General features: G+C 54.9%; 10 protein-coding genes across 10 annotated transcripts; 6 read left to right on the plus strand and 4 right to left on the minus strand.

Annotated features, from left to right (window-relative positions):
• Positions 1-60: 60 nt before the first annotated feature.
• AB675_4411 (uncharacterized protein) lies at positions 61-1966 on the plus strand (the record flags this gene model as incomplete). The annotated part of the gene is made up of 2 exons (XM_018144549.1): positions 61-154; positions 201-1966. 2 exons carry the CDS (start codon positions 61-63, stop codon positions 1964-1966), a joined length of 1860 nt encoding a protein of 619 aa, XP_017996466.1.
• Positions 1967-3018: 1052 nt separating this feature from the next.
• Positions 3019-4190, plus strand: AB675_4412 (uncharacterized protein; the record flags this gene model as incomplete). Its single annotated transcript, XM_018144550.1, has 4 exons — positions 3019-3147; positions 3198-3267; positions 3321-3469; positions 3516-4190. 4 exons carry the CDS (start codon positions 3019-3021, stop codon positions 4188-4190), a joined length of 1023 nt encoding a protein of 340 aa, XP_017996484.1.
• Positions 4191-6034: 1844 nt separating this feature from the next.
• AB675_4413 (Transcriptional regulator CRZ1) lies at positions 6035-8132 on the plus strand (the record flags this gene model as incomplete). The annotated part of the gene is made up of 4 exons (XM_018144551.1): positions 6035-6169; positions 6193-7033; positions 7085-7695; positions 7740-8132. The coding sequence occupies 4 exons, from the start codon at positions 6035-6037 to the stop codon at positions 8130-8132; spliced, it is 1980 nt and encodes a 659-aa protein (XP_017996555.1).
• Positions 8133-9486: 1354 nt separating this feature from the next.
• AB675_4414 (uncharacterized protein) lies at positions 9487-9989 on the plus strand (the record flags this gene model as incomplete). The annotated part of the gene is made up of 3 exons (XM_018144552.1): positions 9487-9520; positions 9570-9632; positions 9682-9989. The coding sequence occupies 3 exons, from the start codon at positions 9487-9489 to the stop codon at positions 9987-9989; spliced, it is 405 nt and encodes a 134-aa protein (XP_017996556.1).
• Positions 9990-11138: 1149 nt separating this feature from the next.
• AB675_4415 (uncharacterized protein) lies at positions 11139-11778 on the minus strand (the record flags this gene model as incomplete). Its single annotated transcript, XM_018144553.1, has 3 exons — positions 11139-11458; positions 11508-11633; positions 11697-11778. The coding sequence occupies 3 exons, from the start codon at positions 11776-11778 to the stop codon at positions 11139-11141; spliced, it is 528 nt and encodes a 175-aa protein (XP_017996570.1).
• A 715-nt stretch (positions 11779-12493) lies between these two features.
• Positions 12494-13246, minus strand: AB675_4416 (uncharacterized protein; the record flags this gene model as incomplete). Its single annotated transcript, XM_018144554.1, has 2 exons — positions 12494-13047; positions 13171-13246. The coding sequence occupies 2 exons, from the start codon at positions 13244-13246 to the stop codon at positions 12494-12496; spliced, it is 630 nt and encodes a 209-aa protein (XP_017996529.1).
• Positions 13247-14294: 1048 nt separating this feature from the next.
• AB675_4417 (uncharacterized protein) lies at positions 14295-15354 on the minus strand (the record flags this gene model as incomplete). The annotated part of the gene is made up of 2 exons (XM_018144555.1): positions 14295-15108; positions 15152-15354. The coding sequence occupies 2 exons, from the start codon at positions 15352-15354 to the stop codon at positions 14295-14297; spliced, it is 1017 nt and encodes a 338-aa protein (XP_017996544.1).
• Positions 15355-16408: 1054 nt separating this feature from the next.
• Positions 16409-17785, plus strand: AB675_4418 (uncharacterized protein; the record flags this gene model as incomplete). The annotated part of the gene is made up of 4 exons (XM_018144556.1): positions 16409-16802; positions 16835-16881; positions 16925-17385; positions 17431-17785. The coding sequence occupies 4 exons, from the start codon at positions 16409-16411 to the stop codon at positions 17783-17785; spliced, it is 1257 nt and encodes a 418-aa protein (XP_017996512.1).
• Positions 17786-17989: 204 nt separating this feature from the next.
• AB675_4419 (uncharacterized protein) lies at positions 17990-18515 on the minus strand (the record flags this gene model as incomplete). The annotated part of the gene is made up of 2 exons (XM_018144557.1): positions 17990-18268; positions 18321-18515. 2 exons carry the CDS (start codon positions 18513-18515, stop codon positions 17990-17992), a joined length of 474 nt encoding a protein of 157 aa, XP_017996465.1.
• A 1139-nt stretch (positions 18516-19654) lies between these two features.
• AB675_4420 (Autophagy-related protein 22) lies at positions 19655-21537 on the plus strand (the record flags this gene model as incomplete). Its single annotated transcript, XM_018144559.1, has 6 exons — positions 19655-19955; positions 20009-20221; positions 20270-20450; positions 20505-20638; positions 20690-21015; positions 21043-21537. 6 exons carry the CDS (start codon positions 19655-19657, stop codon positions 21535-21537), a joined length of 1650 nt encoding a protein of 549 aa, XP_017996471.1.
• Between the last annotated feature and the right edge of the window lie 68 nt (positions 21538-21605).

The following is a 21605-nucleotide window of genomic DNA, read 5'->3' on the forward strand; positions in this document are numbered from 1 at the left end:
TCGTGGTCAGTTGGTGGAGTCCTCACCCAGCAGCGACGTACTTTGCTCTGGCTCAGCAGGATGCCGTCACATAATCGAGCGAAGAGTCGAGGCTCGTTGTCGATGCTGTCGTTCGATGGCATTCGCCCATTCAAGAGGACAAGTTCGAGGCAGGGTACGACTCCATTGCCTGTTCGAATGCCGTAACTGACCTTGAACAGCAATCTCGACACAAGCAGATCACGACTTCGGTCGATCACCGTCCAGCCTCTCTTACTGTGATCCGTACGATCAACCGCCAGCCGCACCGGCGGTAGCTGAGATGGCCACCCAAGATGACGTTCGCAACGACGAGAACATCGCCCCAGGTCAAGCCCCTCGGAAGAGAAGACCGCTGTCATGGCTCTCCTTTGGCCGCAACGGAGGCTCCTCGGGTCGTAGCTTCTCCCAAAGAGTCCAGATCCTCAGAAACCCGAGCTCGACATCGCTGGCGAGAAGTACCATATCTGCTCCGGTCCTTACGAGCACCACCAACGTCAAAGTAGCTGAGTCTGAGGGCGTCCACTGTGGCGAATTGACTCCAGAAATGTTCAACAAGTCGACTTGGGACGGCAAGATTGGCTGGGTGCCGCAGGAAGACGAGGCATCTGCTGAGTCTGCCGAAACAGTCGTGGATGGGGCACGCACCGAGTCCAACGTACCGCGACGGCGTGATGATGCACCCTCTCGCCTCGGCCGAGCAATCAAGGACCGCTTCCGCAATCCAAGCCGAGCTAGTCGCCGGTCATTCTCACTGCTACGAGACGAGGGCAGCATGGACAGCGATGGGCGGGCAGAAAAGCTCTCACATTACAGAGCAGAGACAATGAATTACTGCAAGGACAAACTGCGAAGCATCACTGCATCTCATTCCAGCATAACCACCTCAAGTGCGCCTGGCGCCAGGCAACTAGAGGCCTCACCTGAACGTCCACTTCTAAAAGCAGGAAACGTTCTGTCACCCCAGCGATGGGATACAACTTCTGAACAGGATGAAAGAAGTCCAACCTCTCCTCAACTGCCAACAAACACTGCACATTCACCTTCTCAATTCGATTCTTTGACCAGATCTTTGAACAATATCTTGGATAAGGAATTGACCGACGAGAACAACGAAATGGAGTACCTCAAGAAGAAAGCGTCCAAGTACGGCCTTCGCGCTGACTATCAAGCCGCTCCGCCAGTGCCCGAAGTTCCTGACCTTCCACCGAGACTCATTCCTCGCGATCCGGTTGCCTTGTCACCTGCCAGACAGCACGATCACGTCAAGTTGCCGACCAGCGCCTTCATCGAATCGACCCCAACTCGCCTTGTCTCACCTACCACTAGTCGCCGCCTGCAGAAGAAGGACTTCAACGCCATTTCGCCCAAGAACGAGAACGAGCCAGTCACTCATATTGACGACGGCATCGCCAAATTGCGTACTCTAAAGCGCTCCCCAGCCAAATCCGACGATGTCATTGCTGCAGCAGCTCGCATGAATCGCATTAACCCGCTCGGCATGCATTCTAACGTCATGGGTATGGCTCAAGCTCCGCCTGGCGTCACCTTGCCCAAGCCAGGTCTGCCATATCCGAAGCAGCTCGAATCCAACGACGAGTACCCGAAGACTGCAAAGGAAGACAAGAAGCTCGACTTCGGAACGGTCTTGTCAGGTCAAGATGGTGGACACAAGATGGGAAAGTCAGGCAAGGGTGAGATGGATTCGAGAATGCCTACGAAAGTCGCGTCGGTTTCCGGTTCCAATGGGGAGGCCTCTGAGCACAAGATCCCGCGCAAAGCGGTCGGTTCTGGCATGAAGAAGAGCATCAGTCGCCTCTTCCACACCAAGAAGACCATGCCGGAGGAGGAGCTCTCGTTTGGCGCGTTTCTGGAGGAGAGCGACGTCCGGAAGGCCTCCACCAAGGAGGATGAGGAGAAGAAGCGTCGTGGCATGGTTTTTGAATAGGCTGTTGCCGCTCTACGCGTACAATGTTACGAGAGCAGCAGCGATGGCTGCGGCTCGGAAACGAAATCATAGCATAGGTACTCGAGCATCGTTACGTGCCCATAGAGGCCACCCAGTACCACAATCAGAGAAATGATCAAATACGCAGAAATTGAAGCAGGAAAACGCGTGATCCCGCCTCCTACAATTGGCTCTAAGCTGAAATGAGAAGCGGAAGCATCTTCTGCTTCAAGAATGGGGCAAGCTTGGCAGGTGTTTTGGGGGCGCTTCAGGGACCTCTGCTAGGCCGGGAGTACCTTGGACCTCCAGAACGGCGCCGTTCTTTTCTTTGTCATTCTCCATCTCCGTCTCCATCACGCTACTACACGCTCACCGACTCGAAGCTTGATCGGCTCGAGCTACTTCTCCTCCGAGCTGGTAGACTGCAGTGTCGACCGCAGAAACAGCAAAATTTACGCCTTCTCCCCTCGAGCGACGACCGATGTACTAGGGTGCGCCTTTTTGTTTTGAGACGGAGGCCGCCAGACCCTTGGCAAGGAGAAGGAGAGGACAGGACAGCTGCAACATCAATAGACTACACAACACGTGAGTTCTGTCTACGAGGAGTCCCCTGCCATCATAATACTACACCTTGTGGCTATATGCTGGCTTGATCACGCCTGCCGTCGTCGCCCGCGAGCGATTTTATTGTTGCCCGCTTGGGCCTGACTACAGTTGACTTCGCCCGTCGGCGAGCGCCCGGAAGGCACGACGCAGCCTGCTCGAGCAAGAGCTGAGAGCTTTTTCGCGCCAACGAGCATCTCTACAAGTCAGAGCTATCCATACAGCCACAGTCATCACATTGTTATCGTCGACAGCTTCGATCGACACGAGGACTAACGTCGTCAAGTACACAGATTCCCTCCGAAACTGCGCCGAAGACGACCTCCAACGTCGACCTGTCCCTCATTCACACGAACAAATAGCCGAGCATAGGTATCTCTGTGCGTTCACCGTTACACTCGCCGATCCGGTCATCGGTTCGGTCACAGCGGCATTCCTTAGCAGGGGCCATGGCGTCGTCGTCATCAAACGTCGTCGGCGTGCACTATCGCGTCGGCAAGAAGATTGGAGAGGGATCGTTCGGAGTCATCTTCGAAGGCACCAATCTCCTTAACAACCAGCAGGTCGCCATCAAATTTGTAGGTGATTGTCTACGACTTCATTGAGCTCTGGTCTGATCGGCATACAGGAACCCAGAAAAAGCGACGCTCCACAATTACGCGATGAATACAGAACATACAAGATCCTCGTTGGGTGCCGTAAGGAGACCTTCAGCCCGTTGCATGGCTACGAGATACTGACAAGAGAACAGCTGGCATACCCAATGTATATTATTTCGGCCAGGAAGGTCTGCACAACATCCTCGTCATCGACCTTCTCGGACCCAGCCTGGAAGACTTGTTCGACCACTGCAACCGTCGGTTCTCCATCAAGACGGTAGTCATGGTTGCAAAGCAAATGGTGAGCTTTTCGGCGATTCTCTTTGACCTCACTGACACTCTCCCAGCTCTCACGCGTCCAGACGATCCACGAAAAGAACCTCATCTACCGTGACATCAAGCCCGACAACTTCCTCATCGGTCGGCCAAACTCGAAAGCGGCTAACGTTATCCACGTCGTCGACTTCGGCATGGCCAAGCAATACCGTGATCCCAAAACAAAACAGCATATTCCCTATCGTGAGAGAAAATCGCTATCCGGTACGGCCAGATACATGAGCATCAATACCCATCTCGGACGCGAACAATCCCGGCGAGACGACCTCGAAGCTCTTGGTCACGTTTTCATGTACTTCCTCCGTGGCGGACTTCCATGGCAAGGTCTCAAAGCTGCAACGAACAAGCAGAAATATGAGAAGATCGGCGAGAAGAAGCAGACAACCGCCATCAAGGATCTTTGCGAGGGCTTTCCTGAGGAATTCAACAAATACCTCAGCTACGTCCGCAACCTCGGCTTTGAAGACACGCCCGACTACGACTTCCTACGCGATCTCTTTACGCAAGCACTCAAGAATACTGGCGAGGTCGAGGATGGCGAGTACGATTGGATGAAGCTGAATGGCGGTCGTGGCTGGGAAGCTGTTAAAGCACACCCGTCTGCTGCACACGGACTACACAACCCTAATGCACCACAGGATGCGTCCGCTCGTGCTCTTCACGGTGCTGCTGGAGCTCAGGGTTGATGGGCGCCCATCAAGAGACCGCGGAGCCATCTCACAGGACCGTTTAAACGCGGCACAGCCTCCCACTCCGGGGTCTCCAGCAAAGCCTGGAGTCGCAGCAGTAGGGAGGAACCCGAGAGACCGCACAAGCGCCGGAAACAACAACGTTCCCAAGAGAAGTAGTGCTTTGGCCGGTCAGATGGAGACGCCACCAGCTAGCACACAGGCCCAATTCCAGAACAGCAATGCCAACCTGGCTGGGCAAAGACAGAGTCCAGCGACGGGTGCACTGCAGGGCAATCAGCAGCGTCCACAGCAACAGCAAGAGCAGCCGCAAGGTTTCTTTGGGAAGTTGATGAAGACGCTTTGCTGCGGGTAGTGCTTGCGGGAGGATGAGAATTGACGACTTCACGATACGAGTCTGGCGATCAACGTTGTCGACCTGCCAGAAGTTGCTTGTTGGACGCTTTATGCCGGCATCACACGGGCCAGGTTTGCCGGACTGTGTGGATTCGTTTTGGCATTTCTTAGGCGTTGTCAGCACGCGAGGCATTTGCGACAATCTTGGCATTTCGGCACGGCGTTTCACTTGACGCTGAAAGGGAGGTTTCTTTACTGGGGGCAGTTGGAGGATGAATGCATACAGCTTTCGAGAAGCTGATCACTGGGCGGCACGGAGGTGGCGAGGGCCGGAAAACAACAGTAATAACTATCGTCACTGCGCAGGGCAGGACCTTGACCTCGCGTGGGAAGCATACAAAAGCACAATCGAGATACGGCGGGAGGCATGAGCAGTCGAACGCGCCGTGGGCTAGATGGGCGATGCTAAAGATGTGCAGAGGTTTCCTTGGTCTTGATGAGTATACAGAGATGTGGTAGAGCGCGGTCCTAGAGTAATGCTGCAGATGAACAGGGAGTGGCAAGGTCGAGACCTCGAATAGAAAACTACAGTGAACTACAGTGCTCCTCAAGAAGCTTCGTATGCTTGTGTTGAAGAACGTCCGCCGTCGATCTCTCGGGACTTTGGTTAATTTCGCTGCCTGAATTTCCTGTTCCTGCCGTGCACAGCCACGCTCAGTCTGCCTTACGAACCATCCTCGGGTTCGTGCCTGTCACTACGAGGGCGGCGTCATCTTCTCGTCATGCCCAGAGCAAAGCATTACGCGGTACCTGGACTAAATTTGGAAGAGGGTTGCTTACCTCCGCGTTCGCTGCCGTGAAGAGTGATACGGGCCGCCTGTTGCACCTACTTTCAATTGGCCACATTGACGTCAAGTGGAGGCGTGCTTGAATTGAGCTTAGCGCCAATCTGGTTGGGTACCGGCTTGGAACGACAACTGTTTCCGCCCTCAACCTGGTACCACCACTCTCGATCACCGACATATCCTCTTCTGCGCCGCTCGAACTCCGAGATACCGACTTGTGCGACACCACAGATTATCTCACACCATCTACACATCACTACACTGCTCTCACTGTCTAGTGCGACCAGCCACAGTTGGGCGCTTTCAAACAATCTTCACCGCGCAGATTAGCTACAGGAGCGGAATAGTCGCATCAAGTCGCCGCCGGCCATATCCTCCGCGCACCGCTACGGCGATCCAGATCCTGACCGCTCGTCTTCCGCGCTGCGCTCTCCCTTGCGACTACGCATATCCGATCTGCCCTCCAGTCACGCCACTGACCTTGAGCGCCGCCTGAAGACAGAGAAATAACCCGAGTCGCATCGAACCATTCGCGCACGAAGCCAGGCATTGGACTCTCTCTTCCCTCAAAAGCGCTCCACGAGATCTACCACAAGGGCTAGCATCGCCATTCGATCGCGTCTGCTTCTCGTGCGCACACCTGCTTTGGGCGGGACCAAGATGGACCAGTCTCGTGGGCGGTCGCCGTCATCTGGCCGTCAATCGCAAAGTCGCGGCCATTCTCCTCAAACCCAGACATTCCAGAACCCAGTCACATCTGGCGTCGATCTATCAGTGCACCAAGCGCTCACAAGTGTAAATTCACGAATGCGCCGCAGTTCTCGAACAACGATGCCTTCACTCCCAACGTGTACCAACAGAACATGTTCAATCAGACCGCTTACCAAGACAATCAGTTTAGCAGCGGCTTTCCAAACGATAATTTGTACAGTCAACCGGTGATGTCAAACGACTGGCAGCAAAATTACTCGCTCGATCCCTCATACACCATGTACCCGCAGGGCAACATCAATCCGGCCGATCTAAGCAAAAGCTCATCACCTCACGACGATCACTCACCAGGCCTGCTGTCTCCCGAGAACAACTCTCCAAATGCGCACGCCGGCTCTCCCGGCTCTACCAACGGCCAGTACTTTACACCACAACATTCGCGGCATACGTCGCTCGACCCTTCAAGTGCGTACGGCGACCCATACGCGACAGCCGCCTTCCAGAATCATCGTCGCAACCCCTCAGATCATCTCTCGGACGGCGTTAGTAGCGCATCGCATTCTCCATATCTCGGCCACGCCGAACTCGATCAAAGCCACTCGCCATTCTTGGGTGCACAGCCGGATACCGGCAACACCTTCGGCATGGACAATTTCACAATTAATGACCCGTATCGAGGCTCGCCGCGGATGATACCGACTCTGGAGAGCCAGCAGCTGAATGTTGGGCAGGATCTGCTGAATCCGGGTTTGATGGGCCCTCCGGATATTTACACGTCGCAGGCGGAGAACAGTATGCATCAAGATGCGTTGGCGGATATAGGACAAGCGGATCAGTTTGCGCCACCTACGATCAATATCGAGCCTGCGCCTGTCTCGAGACAAGCTAGTTTTGGGCCAGCAGGAGAGCAGATCGAGGGTGCTTTGAGTCCCCCGAGCGGAAGTGGTAGTAAGTTCCATTCCACAAAGCTAAACCTACCCTACTGACCTTGTCGAACAGGAGGTCGTAATCGTAGCAAGTCAGATCTGACCGGCTTGGTGAGACCCATCTCCCGCTCAGCCTCTCCCGGGAAATCACCACCTCATCTTGCATCGAACGATTCGTTATCCGTCCGATCTCACTCACCCGGGCCTGGATCATACTCGCGCGAGTCGTCGCCTGGCCCAACCGCATCTGGCCGAATCGACAAGAACAGAAGAGCTAGCACCTCCTCGATCCAGAACAACCGCGACTACATCCTCGACCTCGCCGACCCGAACCGACCAAGTGCTGGCCCTGGCTCGAGTCCTTCCGGCGGTGGGAGCAGTCGCGTCCAAAAACATCCCGCCACCTTCCAGTGCACGCTGTGTCCGAAGAAGTTCACCCGTGCCTACAATCTGCGATCTCATCTACGCACTCACACCGACGAACGGCCATTTGTGTGCACCGTCTGCGGCAAAGCCTTTGCGCGCCAACACGACCGCAAACGCCACGAAGGTCTACATTCTGGCGAGAAGAAGTTCGTTTGCCGAGGCGAGCTCCGCTCCCAGCCCGGCCAGAATTGGGGCTGTGGTCGACGATTTGCACGAGCGGATGCGTTGGGACGGCACTTCAGGTCCGAGGCAGGCCGGGTATGCATAAAGCCATTGCTCGATGAAGAGGCAGCTGAGAGGAGAAATCACGCTATGATGGAGCAGCAGCAAGCCCAACAGCAGCAGATGGCGAACGTCTTTGGGCATCTGCAGCCGGTACCGCAGCCGATGATGGTTGGCATGGACCCGTGAGTGGCAGTGGTGGATTCGCATTGCCGGCGGCGTTGTTGCAGCAGTATCCTGCCCTGCAGAATATCGACTGGAGTCAGGTTGCAGGCGGAAGTGGGTTGGACGATGATGGGGATCTGAGTGATGTCGGGGGAATGGGTCACAGAGCGAGCTTCGACGCGAGTGGAGGCAGTGGTGGGGAGTTCTATGACGAGGATCTGTCGGAAGGGTACGTGAGCGGGAACAATCAAGGCGGAGGAGGGTTTGCTGGTGGTGGAGGAGGTGGGATGTTCTTGCAGGGACAGTGAGGCGGTCTTTGCGGGATCATAAGACTTCGGCGACGCTATTGATTTCGCTCGATTGCTCGATCATGAACTTATTCGGCTCGGCGTTCTGGATAGCTAGCTGGCTGGGCCACGCTGTGGCCGGCCTGGATAGACACGGAACAGGATCAGTCTCGCGCGAGATCAGGTTAGGCCACGGCGGGCTTTGGGATCACGAAACGATCATTCCCAAGAGATACCATGGTTATGCAAGCAATTCGAAAGGCAAGTGAAGGTGGTATGGCTCATGTCTTTTTCGTTCCCGCTACTGATGACTCTCCGACTGGGCTTACTCATGCTTACAACCCAGCTAGCTATGCGTTCTCCTGAAGCTCGAATGGGGATGAGCGATGGCTGTCCTTGTTCTTCGCGCGAGCTCAGGTCTGGCGCACGCCTCATCCATCGTCTGGACCTGTTTTGCCTCGACTTGGGGATCTCCTCGCCGTGGAAGCCCGCTCACTTCGTTCACGTCCATTCCATCCCTTCTCCCTCAAAGCTCAAGCCTGTTACTGGCAAGTATGATTCTACTGTCTGTCGTGACGAGCTCGTTTGCCCATCCCCGAATGTGGCGGTGCCGTCGAGGGCGTGTCCGACGAGGCTGCCGATACTGGGCTAAGCGACGGTGGCTGAAGCGGACTTCGGAAGGAGGATTGCCGCTATTGAAAGGCGACCGGAGGCAGCGCTGATGCGTTCAGGACGACGGCGTCAGCGCATTAGCCGTGTTGGACCTGGGCTGAATTGAGCATGGCGATTAGTCTGGCCTTGACTTGAGTAAGAGGGGCGCTGTGGCTTGTGATGTGTGAGGCCCCTGTGGCTGATTGGTGGGTACTGACGATGCAAGATTGGCGAAGGCGGATGGGCTGGGGCGGTGAATGGGTTGCGAAGGTGAGATGGCTGTGGTGCGAAGAGCGTATATATGAGCACCATGAGGAGAACGGACAGGGAGATGATGAGGATTCGAAATGCAAGAGAGAAATGACTGACCACACCGTCGAGCCCGAATCAAACGTACGACGACACTGACCTCATCGCCGGGTCAGCAACACCTGGCTGCCGGGTTCAAGTTGGACGCTCCTGCCAACAATATCACTGTGGGTGCAGCACGAGTCATGCCGACACGTCTGCCTGAGGTCATTGACGCCAAGACGCGTAGGACAGTTGAGGAGGCAGGTGCGACAGCAGGGTATGTATAATTTTCGACCTTTGAAATTCTTCTGCACTCGCTTCTATATCCTCCATCGCCGCCATCAATCATTCATTACTTGCTTGTGGCTTTCATCAACGTTCATCATCGTTCATCACCAACAGGCTCAGGGTGGCCAATCGGCCTTCTGAGGTCATGTCTTCCCTCTCACTGGGCCCTTTGTTATCTCGTAAGTATTGCCAGCTCAGCATTGGAATCTCCGAGCTGACGATGCTCAGCAATCCGCAAGAAGTCCACGAAGTCGAGACGTGTACCTCCGAATGCCGTTGATTGCAGCAATCGTAAGTGAGGAAGTTAGTGTTGCTGTTCCGCAAGACTAACAAGGCTCAGATATTGACCTCGACGACGCTGCCGATCTTCCATCTCCAACCAAGCGTGTTCGACTAGCTTCTCACGATTCCACACCACCGGCTGGGCGTGTCCGACTAGCTTCTCCAGACTTCGGTCCTCCAACCAAGCGTCCTCGACTAGCTTCTCAGCCGAAGCAAGTCGCACCGAAGCAGTCTGTCGATGAGCACAAGGAGTGGGAGGACGACTACAAGCAGCGGAACGAGGAGTACAAGCGTCGGGATGAGGAGTACAAACGTCGGGACCTTGAACGCCAAGGCCGTGTCGAAGCGAACAAGGCAGGAAAATGAAGTCGGCAAAATTGCCACCGATCAGCCTCCGGTGCCAATTCTGGTATGACATGGTCGACACCATCAAGCTCGGCATCGACCATCACCGATGCATGGAGTTATTTTTCAGCATCTGTACCTAACATCGTCGTCGACCAACAAGGTCGGTCGCAACAGCTTTAGCTACATAGTCCTACAGCATCAATCAATGCTATGAATTCGCTCTTTCACATTCCGTGAATGACATACAATTGCGTCCAAGTTGAAGTCCTGCTTTGCCTCGACAAAGCAGCCATGAGTCCGTCCACGTATATACGTCTGAGGACTTTTGCAGAGCTACGGAGGTTCTAAGCTCGGCAATTGGCATGCCTCCTAATTGGGCCCCTAGCGATGCGAAATGTCGACTGCGCACTAATTGCTCGGGTCATGCAGCATGGCTCGCGGTTTGAATGTTGTAATGTTGTCCGAGTAAAGTTTCGCGGTACCCTTTAGCTACCAAGGCTACCTAGGTATGTATACCTAGGTAGGTTGGCTCACTGTATCTTGGAGAAAGGGAACGACCTTGGCACCTCAAATGCGGTCCCCGCTAAACCTCGCTTGCGATGCCTACCTAGTAATTTGTTCAGCATGTTTCTCACGTCAGGAACCGCTCTCATGTCTGCTTGAATAGAGCTCTTTTCGCGGTCACTTTCAAGTCAGACAGCTACTGGGCGCATCCATCTCTGTCTGGCAAATGTCGCATCGGTCAAACGATCGCAACAAGACTACCTTTAACGGCCACGCTGGCCAATGTCTGAGCTGCTAAGGAGGGCTTGGAAAGGAATATGAGAGACTGGTGGGCGCGAGAGGCAATGGTAGCTTGAACATTATGCGAGTCTTTGTATGCTGGGCTGCACCACACGGCGAGATCAATGCCACATATCATCTGCATCTTCGGATTTTCCATGATTTAAGCAGAGCTTTTGGCCGCTCCGCTGGTTTCCGCTGCAGGAGACGAGTATGGCGCTATTTCGCCGGTTTCCCATCATCGCCGAGACCTCTCGCGGCGAATGTCATGGATCTAGCTTCGCCAGACTGCGTCGGATCTCCTCATAGTTGTGACCGTACGTGCAGCCACCAGCTGGACCTCCCTTGATGCACTGCGCTTCCTCCCTCGCGATGGAGAGGCAGCTACACCGGGTGTGTAGCAGCGGAATGGCCGACGGCCGGAAGCAATTGCAAGCCGCAGTCGACCATCGGATTACCTCTCTTACAGTAGGTGGTCTTCGTATGAAGCCCTCCCAGATGTAGGGACCCCTCCGGACCGTGTGGGCAGGTGCCATGCGCGAAGGCTCTGCATATGTGGACCCGACCATATTCCAGACAGCTGGTTGGAGTCTTGCATCGTGATCCACCCAACTCGAAGAAGCAGGCTTTCTTGAGCAAATTCCCGTATGGACGAACGGTCGGAGGAGCGGCGATGGCGGGTTTGGCCCATTTGGCCGGTTGTGCTTGCGTTCGTCAGTTGAGAGCTCCATCAAATCGACCCGAGGGACTCACCGGCCTGGGTTTGATCACCATCCAGTCCGTGAGGTACAGTCGAGGTTGACGGTATTTCCGCAGAGCAGAGAGCAGATGTGCCCATTATGGCGGTTGATGAACCTGAGGTTCCAGACTGAATCAGTTCTAAACATTGTCAGTTCGTGGTGAACGCGTCTTAGAATCGCGTAGGAATGATGCAGGACATACCATCCAGGCTCTCTTCGTACTGCTGCAAGGTTATGCCCATCATTAGAGCAGCGCGTTCCGTCGTAGTAATCCTTAACGACATGGCTATGGAAAGTAGTGGTGAGTGATGCGGTGGGTGGGATCGATGCAAAGAGAGCAAAGTGAGAAGAGAAATGGAAAGTCTCAGACTATTTTCTGCACCTGCCTCGAGATGTCCATGGCAACAGCGCGTGACCCGCACTGCCTCGATCGATCAGCGTCGGCAGGCGCTGACCTGGCAGTCACGGTTGACTTGTTTTATTCCGACAGTACCGTTGGCCCAACCTCAGCGGCGACACAATTAGCGGTCGATCCATCCTTACTGTCTCTGCAGCCGTACATGTAAGGGATCATTGCCTTCCACTGCACAGGACAGCCCATTCCACCTCGCGTCGCCGCCGACCGGGTACACTGCGTGCGTGCTTCTCACTTAGCTACCACCTCGAAGCCATCTCATGTAATCGACCATGTCACTGCTACTCCCATCGGCGCCTTTGTCGAGAAGCAACCCTCACGTCCGGCATAGACGCCCGTGTCGAACAGCAAGCGCAATGGAACGGCACTGCACAATTGCAGCAGTGTTATGAACATCCACATGCCATTACCTATATGACCCGGATGTGAACAGCTTCGGTCGCCCTATACCTTTTCTCCGAGAAGCGAAATCACAGATGTCTTTCATATGTATGCCAATATCCTGAGCCGTCCACAAGAACACCCACGACATATACGACCTCGGTGGCAGTTTACTGCATCGTCCGATTCTGAATGCCGTCGGTCTAGCTCGGCGGCGGTCCAGCAGGAGGAGTGATTGTATACCCCAAATCCTCCGCCCAAGCGGCAACATTGAACTCATCATAGAACCGGTCAGCCTTCCCATTCTTGCCCAGCTCAAACACGTTGATGCCGCGTACAGGCTGTGCACCAGGATAAAGCACAAATAACCACCGCCACGTGATTGCAGTGCAGCTATGCCAGATGTTTAGTGTGCTGACCTGATAGATCCCGCCTGGTGGTGTCGACAGGTGGAAGTTCTCCAACGCGGAGATGCCGTCAAGAGAGACGCTGCCGTAGGGCTTGTTGGCCAGGAAGTTGACGCTGTCGGAAATCTCCTGGACGGAAGGATTGGCGACGGCGGAGATGGCAGATGCGAAGGCGGCGGTGTCGTTGCCGGAGATCTTGAGGGTCTTAATGAAGTTGTTGACGTAGGCTTCGGCGGAGCGATCATCGAGGCACTGTTGACCAGGAGGGCTGGATGGTCCGGGAGGAGTCGGACAGCCTGATGAGCCTGGTGGCCCTGGAGGCCCTTGAGGTGCTGGAGGAGCCGGATGATCTGGAAAGTGTGGTCAGCTTGGTTGCCATAACCGTGAAGGAGGCTACCGCGAAGTAGGAGGACGGTGCAACGAAGGTTCCGTAGAGACTTGGGGCAGCGGCGCGGGGTTTGCTGAAGACCTACCAAGCCAGCCTGGCTGGGGCATTGCCATGACGGCAGTGCTGGCCGCGCAGGCGGCGAAGATTGCTGAGAAGCGCATGATGATTGGTGGTCAAACGAGTGTGGTGACGCGGACTTCCTAAAGAGCGACTGCGGTGAGCTTGTAGAGCGAGCGTGATGCTGGGCATCTTGAAGCGGCCATACGGCGACTCTTGTACTTCATTGTCGTGGGCGAGAATCAAATTGGCTGATAGTGGCTGAACGCGATTCCATGTACAGGCAGCGCACTCGTCGTCTCGACGCAATCACACGTGCATACATCAGGCTCCATATCGAATCCTCAAGTACGCGAAGATATTGCTTATTGCAAACAAGACCATTGTACAATTGCTTGATGGATGCGGAAAATATCATGAAGGCTTGTAGGGGCTGCCTCGTCTAGGCCAAAGTACGAGAATTCAGGGGCGCGGCAAGCCCCGATTGGGCTCCTTACGTGAAAAGTAACTCTATTTCGACTGTCCAATTTTCTCGAAGGAGTCCAAACTCTGCACCATCCTTCAATTATTCGATCTTGTACCACGGCACCTTGCCGAAGGATTACGCAGTCGCAGAGGCCCCTCTCGACGTCGCATGCAGGTGCGCCAACGGCGCAAGGTCGGCTTCTTCGGCAAGTATCGCGGTCGCACTGTCGCACACGTCAAGAGCGGCAGGCATAAATAGCGCGACGCCTGTCTCGGAAGCTTAGGCTGGAACTCAAATTCGGCAGCTCCAAAACGAGACCGCAAGATATCATAATTGTACGGAAGCTCAACACGACGCGTACGAGATGCGCTACCCGACAGCTATGGCTCTCCGAGATGTTGCCGCTTCGCAGCGGCCTCCTCGACCTAACCTGTCGAGCCCCTGTGGCGCCGCTCGGTCATCTCGTCACTGCGGCCTTTGCTGTGATCCTTACAGACTACTCGAAGGATTGACTTTGTGAACTTCGCGCTGCTGACTGCATATGTCTCACTCATGGAAGCTCAATGTTGATCAACAATCTCTCCCTGGACCTGCTCAAGCGAGCTATCCAAACGAGCAAGATCCGGCAGCAGCACGATCCCCGTCCCAAGGACGACGCCGTGTGAGTACCTCCTTCATCTCTCCGGCTAAACGAATGTCAGCTGGGCTCCCACGACCCCTCTCCGCACGTTGCCAATGCCATTGACTTGACCATTCCCGCCCTGCTGGATGACATTTGCATAGCTGTCGGCCATCAGCTGGATCCCACTCACGAAGCCCACCTCGTCGAAGGCGCAGTGTCCGCCATCGGGAGTGTTATCCACCGTCTGCAGCTGGTTGACCTGGTCTGCCGACAGTCCAGCATCACTAGCTGCTTGTGCATACGCAGCTACTGCGTCTGGAATCGATTGCTGAAGACTGGCTAGTTCTTGTTGCGTGGACTGGTGATGGATGGTTGTTGTGGCCAGCACGTTCGGATCCACGAAGTCCACCTGGGGTGGCAGGCCTCCACAGTTGAGCAACACGCCGCCTTTTGGAAACTTCTGCATCTGCCGAGGGATGAAGAAGCCAGACATCATCAGAGCTCCGCCGGAAACGCCAGTGAAGAAGACTTGTTGCGGATCAAAGTTGACAATCTGCGGCATGACATCCGTGATCAAGTCCGCCACTGCTTGAGAGTGCTCTGCACCGTCTGTTCGCTGCAAGCCCTGACCGCCACCCCAGAACAGGTTCGGATCAGGAGCCAGGATGACGACGCCCATGAGGTTGGCTTGGACATTCTGATTCGGAAAGTCGAAGAAGGACTGTCCGCCATCGCCATGAAGAAGTACATTTAAGCCCATAGTACCAGGTGAGGTACTATTCGAGGCGCTGGTTGCGTTGCTGAGTTGCCTCCGAACGGCGCTGGTCGAGACGAATTGATCCTCAGGTGCCGATACCTTGAATCGCATCTGAAGGCCACTGCCATTGTCAGCAAAGTTGGGCCCAGGACAGGAATACGCACTTCACAGTGGCGGTCATGTCGACGATCCTTGAGCCATCACTGGCAGTACTCTCAACCTGCGGTACTGATGCAGCCTGCTGCTGGGCGGTCTGTCTTCCATTTCGATTCCCGCCAGTTCCATTCCTTCCGCGTTCAGGCGCGGCGAGGGTGAGACTGGAGAACAGAGAAAGGCCGACCAGCAGCCAGGACCAATATCGCAACATCTTCACCAGGAGGCCTCCGAGCACACCTGCACAATCATGGGCCAAGCGAGCATATATGTGCCTGCTGGGCGCATGGTCGGATCCACCCCGGATATCACTTCCAGCCGAGCCGAGAACCCAACCCTGCAACGCTTGGCGTTTGGAATGTTGTTGGTGAGACTGCGAAGACGCGTCAGGATAAAGTCAACCATGGCGACACTTGCGCGACGCATTGTAGCAAGTCAAACTCCATCGCATGGAGCGACTCTGGCGTGCAGTATGATTCAGCATAGCGTTGAGCTCGCAGTGAGTTGCCTTTGCAGCCAGAACTTCCACTCACCGCCGCATAGCAGTTGTCCCGTTCTCAGCCATGCAAAGCGCACTTCAAGCTGCAATATCACTGTCTCGAAAGCTTGCGTTGACGAGCAGTGTCGAGCATTCCTCTGTTCGAACACCATGGCGGCCTCCAAGGCAGATCATCATGGCCACTATCAGCATTGAACAAGGCTCTTGGCACCACACAGAACACGAACAATGATTAATCTATACCTGCATCGAAGGCGATGCAATGCACGAACCACCGACGGTGTGTGATTCTACAAGTCCTGCCAACATCGTCCCCTCACGGACAGCTTCACCCTCTAGAGGCCGCTGAGCGCACTCCAGCCCAGCGACGGCGCCTTCAAAGCGGCTTCTACAACGACAACGAACTCCAAGAAAGTTGTGGTGGATTTCGTCTCGCCCGAGACGGAGATGTCGTTCCGCCACGTGTTTAGACTCTGTCGGACGAGAAGATGACATCATGCCCGGACAGCAATGGCGGAGCATCCTTGGCATGCTTGTTTCCTTTCCACATCAGCAGAAAGTGCATGGCGCCAAGGACAGGACACCGGCGCTGTCGCTGCCATCGTTGCAATAGTCTGGCATCGATGACAACACGACTTCTAAGGTCTGCTTCAGTGCGTGTCTCGTCCGGGAGGCCCAACAGTATAAGTTACCACCATGTACACCTTCACGATGTACTCGACCAAGAATCCCAGAACGTCGAAAACCACTTCTCGATACCCTACCCAATATGCGCACTACGACCGCGTTGCAGCTGCTTCTGGCGGCTTCCGCCACTGCACAAGACCTTGTCAGCATCTTGCAGTCACAGCCTGACCTTAGCACGTTGTTAGAGCTGGTCCAGATCGCCAATCTAACAGATACTCTTGCTGCCGCCACAAACATCACCATTATCGCGCCGACAAATGATGCATTCGCGGCCCGTGCTGCGGAGAATGATCCAGAAGCGGAAGCACTTCGACAGCGCAACGATTCAGCCACCATCGGTGGTCTCCTGAGGAACCATGTGTTCCAAGGATACTATCCTTCATCTGCGATCGGCGAGGTGCCGACCTTCGCACAGACTCTGGTGAGCCCCGAGGAGCAGAACGATATTCAGCCTTCACAGCAATCACCGGCGGCCAGTACAATGGGCTGGTGCTGAATGGTGATCAAGTCGATGTGCTGTCTAGCGAGTTCACGGTATCCACTGTGACGGAAGCGGTAGGTGGGATCGCCGTCCACTCAACTTAGCTAACATTAGCAGGACATCATGGTCGGCGCGGACGTCGTTGTTCACAAAGTCAATGCGGTCATGTCGTTTGGAGTGCCGGCTCTCCTCTTCCTGGGCAGATATGGATACAATGGTCTCAATGCGGTTTTGATTGAATCCGACCTAGGAGTCTTCGCTGGGAACGATATCAGCAGCTCGGACGAGACGCCAGTTACAGACGTCACCTTCTTCATCCCAACGGATCTGGCGCTGGAAGAAATCAGCTCCGTTCTCGCGACTGCGAATCAGAGCACACTCCAGGCCGTGCTGAGCTACCACCTGATCCAGGACAATATCATCTTCTCGCCTTCTCTCAGCAATACCACAGTGCCGACTGTTGGTGGACAGGATCTGACGATCACAGTAGCTGACGATGGGAGTGTTTTCGTCAACCAGGCAAAGGTCATTCTGCCCAACGTGATCTTGTACGAAGGTGTTGCCCACATCATTGACAGGTAAGTCTTCATGTCATATTGTGTATGCCAAGCTGACAATCGCAGTGTGCTCAATCCTCTTGTACCATTCGAGCGATCTGAGCTTCAACCCAGCCTTCCCGCCGCTGACCGCGTCGCGTTCGAAGGTGCCACATCAAGCTCTCCACTTCCATTCACTGCGAGCACGTTCACGGATCAGGCCACTGCTGTCAGCATCGATCCAGTATTCTCAACTGCTCCGGCAGTGAGTCTGGCGACAAGTACTGCTACGGCGAGCGATTCTGCGACGAGTGCTTCTGCGACGGAGGCATCTGCCAGTGCTTCGACTTTCGCTGGAGCTGGCAACACCCGCGAAGTCTCCGGTCCGATTCAGACTGGTGCGGCAGTTCTGGCAGCTGCATATTTCGGTCTATGGTTCTAATAACCCCAAGCTATCCATCTACACTATTCTCACTATCATCCAATCGTCCAAGCGTCCAAGTTCCTGTCCGCTGTTTCTTTGGTATCCTCGTTTGTTGTCGAAGTTCTTCCGGTGGCAATTTCGCTTCTCGGTGGTCATCTCGCGCATTTTTTGGGATGCGGTCGAGCATGATGTGCTTCGCCCGCCTTCCGCGCCGCTGATCGCTCACAGAAAAGCCGTCAGTACGCTCGATGCCAGGAAAGCGGCACAGTTGATTGCCGTGAAGGCTGCCGCAACTATCATGCGAGTGCAACCTCTAGTGTTGTCCCACACGCCGATCTTGCTCGGCCCAGAGCAAGCTCCTCGATCCTGTCCGGCACTATATGCGCCATACACAAATGACGCGAACAGAAAAGTGGCCAGCAGTCCATCGGTGATAACGACCACGCGAGCGCGATACGGCCCGACGAAGTGGCAGAGGATGACGACACAGGCCGCCACAGACTAGATCGTCAGCCCCAGCACGATTGAACCCGCGACAGCGGACCGGACTCACCGAGACAGCAAGAATCTTCTCCTCCGATGTGACACCAGGCACCAAAATGTTGCGGTCAATGGCGCAGCTCACAAATACCAGAGCTAGGATTGACACAACGTACTGGACGCCACGAAGCACGGTGACGAATGCGGAAGGCTTGCTTACTCCAGCGGAGTGTTTGAAGCAGAGTGCGCTGTTCTTCTCCGCGTCCATAGTGAATGCGAGTGGTGCAAATGGTCCGGGCTTCTGTTGAGGTATTGGCGATTGAAGGGCTTCGCTAATGCAGCGACTACCATATATACGACGGCGCGGTGGGGTCGGATATCTGTCTACCTAATACCAAATACTCACCGCTTACGACGAGTTGTGGGCAGGTTTGATAGCACAGGGAGGCGCTCAAACCTGCATGTGGCTTGGAATCTTGCTCAGTTGGTGCTGCTGATATGGCAACGATCAACGACGCCAGTTTGGGCAATGCGGAGTTCCGGAGCACCAGACTACGATGACAGCCGTTCCTATTGAGAAGAGGCCACGGCGGAAGCTGGCACGCCGCTGCCTCCCGATTCAAGAAGCCAATCTGCTGCAGCAAGCAACGGGGTACAGCCGACCACTTGTTCTTCACGGAGCACTCACCTCCATGCATCGTCACAAGCTTCTCGATCACCGGCACCACACTCTCGAACTCTGGCTAAACACACCCTCTACGAAGGACAGCATCCGATGGCTAGGTCTCCTTTTCTATCATCACAAGGATTCTACGATGTCCTGGTAGCATTGACTCGGTGCTTTCTCCGGCCGAAGTCACTGAGCATGATTCGCTTGCTTTCAATTGCGCTGCCGCAGGCGGCATAATCGAAGTTACTCTCTGGGCTACGCTGATCCGCCGAGGTGTTCTGAGAAGCTAGACTTCTCTGGCGGAAAGGATGCGGTCTCGCCCGTCCTCGTGGGCGCACGGGCCGAAGCAGCACCCTGAGAAGCAGGTCCAACGATATGGTATCTTCGATTATCTTGACAGAGGATCTTCCAGTGGGACTCCGAAGGAATCCGCTTCGTTTCATTGGCCTAGGACGTAGGCAAGAGTCGCAATTTGAGACGTCGGGGAGGTGATTGGACAAGAAACTTGCTCAACTTGCTCAGTTCAAAACTGCCATTCTAGGCAAGTCTTGTCTTGGCGAACATATCGTATATTGTACAAATGCTGATGGCAGCGAACACGAAGCGAAGTCAGCAGTATCATCGCTCGATCGTTGACTGCCCACATTAGACCAACAAGCCGATTACGCTCTTCTCTAGACCACAAACCAATACCAGGCATCAGCAGACTCCCGAAGAACAGAAGCCGGCTCGCCATCATGCTCTCCGCAGCTACGAATTGGTGGAAGAAAGACACGACACTGCACAGCTTCCTCTTCGTGCAGTTCCTCATCGGTCTACCGTTCTTCGTCTTCGGGACATACTCGCTCTACCAGATACAGACTGTCGGCTTCCTGATCGGCCACGACGGCACTGGGCAGCCATGCGCGACCTACTGCATCGTCCCGTGGGCTGGCTCGGAAAAGGACATCAACGCCATCATCCTGTACCTCAATGCGTTGACGTTCGGGCTGGGAGGCGTGGTGACTTTGTTGCTGGCCGCATACTCGGACTATTGGAGTGAGAATTCGGCTGGTCGGCAGCTTCCTGGGCTGGTGCTGACAGACTTGCAGGACACAAGCATATCCTCGTCACGGGATCCATCGTACTCTATGGCGCGTTCTCGGTACCAGCATACTGGCTACAGAGCTACACTCTGTACAATCTTAACGTGCTATCTGCCCTATACATCCTATTTCAAGTCATCACCCTCGTGCTGATGGCCATATTGAACATCTACATACCGCACTGCATGCGACTCACTCAAGTAACAGCACCCGACGATGGTAAGAAATCGAACCGAATAACCATGAGCGTACACTGACCATACCCAGGAAGCGCAACTTCGAGCGTCATGGTCTCCGAAAGCTTGGCCGAGTGCTCGAATGGAAAGAGAAAGTACGGATTCAATATGTCACTCCTCGGCATGGTGATGAATGGCGTTGGCGGGATTGTCGTCTACGCTGTTGTCATCATACTCACACAGACGCTGTCCGGCGAGGCTGCGCAGTCGTCGTATGCTCCATTTCGTTGTCCAGTTCTTGTACAGTCGCTAAATGATCTTCACAGAGGCCTCCTTGTTTCGACAGTCATCGGCTTCGTCACAATGGCTGGATCGGGGGTGGCGTATCTCGGCCTGCCCGCGCTTCCATCCAGGTCGATCTCCGAGCTCAGAGGCAGCATCTTCCGGCCTGTCGTCGAGTGTGAGTGCGCCTGTGCCATGTTACCGGTCGTTTGACTAACCTGCATCTCAGTGATCATGCCCTTGAAGGAACTGCTTGTACGGAAGAACATGGCAGCGCTCCTCGTCTCTTACACAATCTGGACAGACACTATCTTCGCCATCAACTCCAACATCAGTCAGCTGTTCATCGCCGAGATTCGCCCCGGTGCCCTGGAGTTTTCGCTCTACTCGCTCGCTCAAAGCCTGTTTCTTTTGGGGACTTCACTAGCGTTTTTGTTCATCCAGCCACAGTTTCGGATCCGATTGGAGACGTGGTACATTGTCGGTCTCGTCGTTACGCTGATCGTTCCCGCTTGGGCATGTATCGGCATTGCGGATGTGAATTTCGGCTCCAAGGTAAGTCTCGCCAGTCTAATCCGTCAGTTTCTCGTTACTCACCCACCATCGCATCACTACACCGTGCTGACGAGAGGATCACCGAACTTGCAGATGAGATGGGAGTTCTACATCCAGATCCTCCTCCTACAACTCGCCCAAGCCTTCGTCAATGGCGCCTTCCGCGTCCTCCTCTCCGAAATGATCCCCATCGGCAGCGAGATCCGCTGGTTCGGAATGCAATTGGTGCTGTCGTGTGGGACGGTCTGGGTCAACTATGTCGCCTCGGCTCCTTTGCAAAATGCCACTCACCAATTGCGGTTCCCGCTGATTCTTAGTTTGGTTTTTCTGGTCGTGGCAATTGTCTTGGAGGCCGCCCGGGTCAGCTTGGGTGTCTTCAGACGGGATGCGGAGAAGTGGCGGAGGATCGACAAGACTGGGATGTTCGATGAGGATCCCGTGGCGGGTGGTGAGGCGGTGGTGTCGTCCGCTGAGGGCGAGAAGCAAGCCCAGGTCCATTCGCAGCAGGTTCCGCCAAGTTGAAAGGCATGAGCCAGCGGAAGGGCTGCTCACGACTAGATATCATCGGTGGCGCAGTTGAATTCAGAGAA

The sequence above is a fragment of the Cyphellophora attinorum genome (assembly GCF_001299255.1).
Source record: "Cyphellophora attinorum strain CBS 131958 chromosome Unknown Contig30, whole genome shotgun sequence".
In the NCBI taxonomy this organism is placed as follows: domain Eukaryota; kingdom Fungi; phylum Ascomycota; class Eurotiomycetes; order Chaetothyriales; family Cyphellophoraceae; genus Cyphellophora; species Cyphellophora attinorum.